At 45.0% G+C, this 5297-nt stretch overlaps 1 protein-coding gene across 2 annotated transcripts; it reads right to left on the minus strand.

Annotated features, from left to right (window-relative positions):
- Nucleotides 1-1229: 1229 nt before the first annotated feature.
- On the minus strand, nucleotides 1230-4770 carry LOC147904214 (uncharacterized). 2 transcript variants are annotated; one of them, XM_087385368.1, is made up of 6 exons: nucleotides 4138-4770; nucleotides 3379-4034; nucleotides 3014-3197; nucleotides 2772-2836; nucleotides 2418-2628; nucleotides 1230-2281 (listed from the first exon to the last, which is right to left on the minus strand). In XM_087385368.1, exons 1-6 carry the CDS (start codon nucleotides 4372-4374, stop codon nucleotides 1922-1924), a joined length of 1713 nt encoding a protein of 570 aa, XP_087241494.1. In that variant the 5' UTR covers nucleotides 4375-4770; the 3' UTR covers nucleotides 1230-1921. The 2 variants fall into 2 exon arrangements, with proteins under 2 accessions (XP_087241494.1, XP_087241489.1); XM_087385363.1 differs by having other exon boundaries at nucleotides 3379-4037.
- Between the last annotated feature and the right edge of the window lie 527 nt (nucleotides 4771-5297).

Raw genomic sequence — 5297 nt, forward strand, 5'->3', positions numbered from 1 at the left:
AATATTTTTTTGCATTTAATATTTTCTTCAAAGAGACGATTGAGTTGACGTGCTTGCCTAGTATCCACACTTTCTTTTACAAAGATAATGTTCAATGCATATCCTTCGATGAATTGCATGGCTATTGACGAGAGATTATCGATGATAGTTTTCATTCTTGTGTACAAACTTTCTTCCACATTTGTGACAAGGATAAATATGGGTGAATTGATGAAGAAGAAGTAAAGCCAGTAAGCTAAGTGCTTTATCCAACAAGTTTTCTATATTAAAAGAATAGGCACCAACTATGGCTTTGACTTTGACATATTGTTCAATAACTAGATCTTCATCAACCAAAGCATGAACAATGACAACTAAGTCATTGTGAAATAGAGTGACATAAACATTGCTGCCACTCCATAAGACTCAATTATTAGAATCATGGTGATGATGCCGCTAAAAAGATAATGTCATTGGAATGGAGGGGGGATAGTTCTTTAGCTTTTAGTTTTTACTATGTGTTAGTCAAAGGTACTCTATGAAAGCCTCTTAACTCAAACCATGTCTGGGCTTCACATCAATTGACAAATAGCCTAGAAGGCCAAAATAAAAGCCAATTGGTTTAGATGGCCACCATACATAATGCTCACTTTTAGAGACAATTTTACTCCAATTTTATCACTATAGTCTCTTTTTATGCATGAACATTTAATGTGTTTCTTCTTAGCAAAATATAGAGCATCAATATTCTTATCAATTTCCAAACATGAAACCTTTAAACACCCTTAAACCTACCATCACCTCATTTGGTTAGGTCATTATAGATACTTTAGTCAATTCATAAGATTCTCTTCCATGAAGAGAGGAAATCTCCTTATTCTCCATAGAGGACATCACACCTTTGCTTACCACCATCATTTGGTTAGAGTCATTGTAGATACTTTAGCCAATTCATAAGATTCTCTTCCATGAAAAGAGGAAATCGCATAGAGGATATCACACCTTTCCTTACCACCACCATCATCAAATTATAGAGACTTCCAGCTAGTCCTATCCTCTCTCTCAAAGGTGTTCCTAAGATGTACTTAGGCCTCCATCAACGTGCAACATTTTCCAATTGCTCAAATTACCATGCTATGACGAGTGCTATGACTCGCCAAAATATGTGGAGCCTTTTACCTTGCCCATTTGGTACTTCAAGATAAACTCTGTTACACTTCTTCAAAAATAGTGGCCACACAAGAACTATATCAATAAATAAATTGATGTCATTGCGAAACCTCGAGTAGAACATTTACAAGAGATCACATCTTCCACATTGCCATATAATCATGCGTTCTTTAAAAAATAGGCAAGGAGACGTAAAAGGCATATAATGTAATCTCCAAGGAAAATATCTGCCCGTGACTCATGTTATATCCTTCAGGTTTTAGTACCCATGACCGACGTTGATTCTCTGAATAAGACTGATGGGAAGGGGTGGTAAAAGGCTTCCAACAAATTCTGTAGTTTCCTCGTGCTCTTTGAAAAGAAATATTTCGAGCACTTGAAAAAAGGTAACAGGAAACCATTGTTTGATGTAGAACTTGGCAGAAGTAGTGACAAACCATGGAGAACAGGAGGATAGCACGAAATGGTTGCCTTACTAGTGTGCAAGTCGGCCAGCATTGATTTGAAGAAACGAGGCAAGGTAGCTAGAAATGGTTGTTTGATCACCGAAATTTGATAAGGATTGCAGCAGCAATTGCAGCAGGGAACTACGCATGCAAGACAGGTTGGGGAGGATGAGATGATGCTGATGAGAGGACAGCTCTAAATATGGCGAGCAGTGGATTTATATTCCCAGCTCTCGATTGCAGCAGGGAACTAGGCATGCAAGACATGTTGGGGAGGATGAAGCGTGGATGGAGATGATGGTGTGAAAGATAATGAGAGGAGAGCTCTAATGGCGAGCAGTGGATTTATCTTCCCAGCTCTCGATTTGCCGAATGCGTAGCCTCTGATCTAATGACAGCTTTTCGATTGTGCTTTGCTCGTGAGCAGGCAGGCTACACGGAACAGAAATCTTAGCTCTTGTTACCATGCTCTGCTCCATGAATCGTTTCTCCACCGGCTGCGCCGAGCACATTACCTCCTCGCTGCATAACTCCCTCGATTTCATGCCTTCCATCGCTTCGGCGCTGGGCTTGAATCGCAGAAGCTTTGCATACTGCGTCAGTAGATGCAGCATGTAATCGTATACATGCTCCATGCTTACTTGCTTTGCCATGAATTCTTGGGCCGCTTTGCCGATGCACTCAGCCTGCATTCACCGTTGCAAATGCAGCTTCAGCGCAAATTCCAGGACTGGAGAGGGGTGACTCCGCATATTCTGCGATGAGGGAAGAAATCTATACAACGCAGCAGAGGGCGTGTGCAGGCTGCAGATCAACATGTACCTTCGTTGGATTTTTGTTCCCCCACTCTACAGCGAACTTGATGGAGTCGCACATCGTCTTGTACCTCACCGGCCAATACGAAACTCTTGGCACGAGTCCTCGGGAAAAAAAATCATGAAACGCTGGCGAGATGAGGAGAGATGGTGAATCGCAGGCCAGAATGTATTTGAGACTCACGGACCAACCCCAGCCTTCTACATAAATCTTGTACCTGGAGCACAGCATTGAAAGGACCAGTTACAAGACAAGACACCTCACAAACCTTGATTTGTGATGAATTAATCAGATTGATGCACAAGGTTTACGCCAAAGGTACGTGAGAAAACAGACACGAATCACGGGACTCGGGAGGACCTGTGCTTGCACTGATCGGCCAGTTTAGAGTTTGTGAAACCGCTCCGACCCTCTCTGATCCAGTCCTGCAGACGTTTCAAAATAGATACATATAAGTCAGGCCAGACTACCGGGGACTTCGTGCGTACGCTGCAGATCGTTTAACATCAGTTTCAGACAAGCAATTCGAGATATTTCCCTGACAGCTCATGACGGTCACGGGTTGCCACAAGCATGGCAGGAATCTCGAAAAAGGACTTCACCTGGCTGTATATGTCGGCACCATATTCCGATGAGTTGCATTTCAGAAGCTCTTGTCGAAGGCTGGCAACGTGTGGATTTCCTTTCCAGTATGCGGTTGGGATCCTCTCCGTCCACCTCGTCTTCTTCGAGGCTTCCACAATACTGGAAAGTTCCCGCTCCCAGGGAGCAATGTTAATCTCGGACCTGAAACCAACGGCATGTCAGGCAATCAACGTTGAACGAAAGAATTATTGGATCCCTCGCCGACATCCATTGATGCTTCCAAATTGAAGTTCCAATTAGCTCTAAGTTCGATCCAACAAATCTATACTGTACAGGCCCTTGGCAAGTTGGCAAGATCCTTTGCGCGAAAGGGGAGACTAACCATCCCCAGAAAGACCAGTCCGGGAACGGAATGTCCCAATGATCTCTCGTGCTGCAATAACGAAACACAGGAGCCGGAATCCCTCGGGCCTTCTTCTTGATCACTGGACGATCTTCGCAGGAAAACATAAGATCAACATCCGGAACCAGCCCAGGGTAATACTTTAGAAGCTGGAGCAGCCCCCAAATCGTAAACAACGACCTGGTCTGATAACATGGATGATACGGCTCGATGAACAAGCGTCCGTCTTTGACGATAACTCGAAACGAAGCTGACTGTTTGGCTCTGTCGAGTAGCGCGCGGGAAATTCCGCGCTCCATCCAGGGAGCCAAGTCCTCGTAAATCCATTGAAAGTAGACAGGGCACGCCGAACTAGCTGTCAAATTTGGAGACTTTTTCCTGCCGACCTGCCCTTTGCAGCTCACGTTAGCGCATTGAACCACTCGCGGAGCTGCTGTGAGGTTCTTCCAAAAGTCCGCCATGGCAGCTTGATCGGCACGCTTCAACTGATCCTTGAGCTCTTCAACGTTCTTCATTTCTGCGGTCGCTTCAACTTTCTCAACTTTCTCCGATCGTGCGCCCTCCGTTTCAACGTTTTTCCGTTCTGCCGCCGCTTGAACTTTCTTCCGTCCTTCGGCCCCGTCAATTTTCCGGAGCTGCTTCAGCAGAAGGAAACATTTTTAAGACTCTCCAACGTAAGACTATGCGCTCTATAAGCAACACTCTCATAACAAGGTTTTGAAGATAAAATAGACATACCGGCTCGTGTTCTTTGAGGGGATTGGGACCTCTAGGACGCTTAGATTCTTGAACTCTTTCTGGATTGAAGCGATTGTAGAAAACATCCTTGTTTTTGACCGAATATACGGTCGCCGAAAAGATTAACAAGAAGCAGGCGAAGCATGCTGCACAAAACATATGAACTGTGATTTTCTCCTGGATGATGCTTGTGAAAGCGTGGTATCCAGATCTGCGAGGCGCAGTACCGGTCCCCATTCTGAAGTCGATTGCTTGCAGGCAGAGAAAGATGAAAGGCTGATCCGTCGAGCTGCTACTGGCCGGTGAAAAGGTCCAGCAAATGTGGTGCTGTTGCGTGAGGCTGAGGACGTTCTCAATTACTGATGCAACTACGGAAGAGCTCGAATTGCTTGCAAAGATCTGATGACGACGATCATGGGGATGGTGCTCAGATGAAGGTTCAGAATTTCGTGAGTGCGCAGAATTGTGGAACCACTACTAGGGATGCATAAAGCTGAAGCAATAAATCATCTGTGATACAAGGGCCGATTGCAACAGGAAAGAGTCAAGCGCAAGGGGCAAGTCATGTAGTGTTGCAGCCCAAACAAGAAGAAGAAGAAGAAGAAGAAGAAGAAAAGCAGTAAAAGAGATGATGGCGTGTGATGCATTTTCCCAAACATTGGCCGTCATCAGTCCCGCACATGACGTGTCGGCCAAAAGGTAGGAGCACTGCCAAGGCACTCACGCCTGCCTCATTTTATAAAATCTGGGCCTTTCTAGATGCTGCCAATTTTGGGGTCCAACATCCTCACATCTCTCATTCATGACGTGTCACTCTCCATGAGAGTGCAAGACGGGGAGGGGGGCGCGGGGCGGGGGATGGCTCTCAGAATAGACTCTAGCATGACCGAATACCACCAAACTCTGGGTTATGGGGGCAAAAAAACCTAGACACATATTTCCACATTGATCCCAATCGTTGGATCCCCCTCCTCTATATCTAGGGCAATGGTGGGTACTTAATGTGTCAAGAACATTCACAGATGCCCATTGCATCATAATAAACCTGTTCCATACACTTTGACTTGTCGAAAACCTTGGCCCTGGTCATCACATCATGGTAAACTCTCACAATATTTACCTCCTCACCCCATCAACTTTGATGGCCAGTAGAGGCCTTG

The sequence above is a fragment of the Dipteris shenzhenensis genome, chromosome 2 (genome assembly GCF_047967505.1).
Source record: "Dipteris shenzhenensis isolate YYH24624 ecotype China chromosome 2, Dip_SZ_1.0, whole genome shotgun sequence".
Classification (NCBI taxonomy): domain Eukaryota; kingdom Viridiplantae; phylum Streptophyta; class Polypodiopsida; order Gleicheniales; family Dipteridaceae; genus Dipteris; species Dipteris shenzhenensis.

Excerpts from the sequence above, each read along its gene's own strand:
- LOC147904214 (XM_087385363.1), bottom strand. The coding sequence starts at position 4,374 with ATGGGGACCGGTACTGCGCCTCGCAGATCTGGATACCACGCTTTCACA. Across the intron at positions 2,629-2,771 it reads GCCGATCAGTGCAAGCACAG|GTACAAGATTTATGTAGAAG; the intron begins GTCCTCCCGAGT and ends GCTGTGCTCCAG. Across the intron at positions 2,282-2,417 it reads GGAACAAAAATCCAACGAAG|GCTGAGTGCATCGGCAAAGC; the intron begins GTACATGTTGAT and ends CGGTGAATGCAG.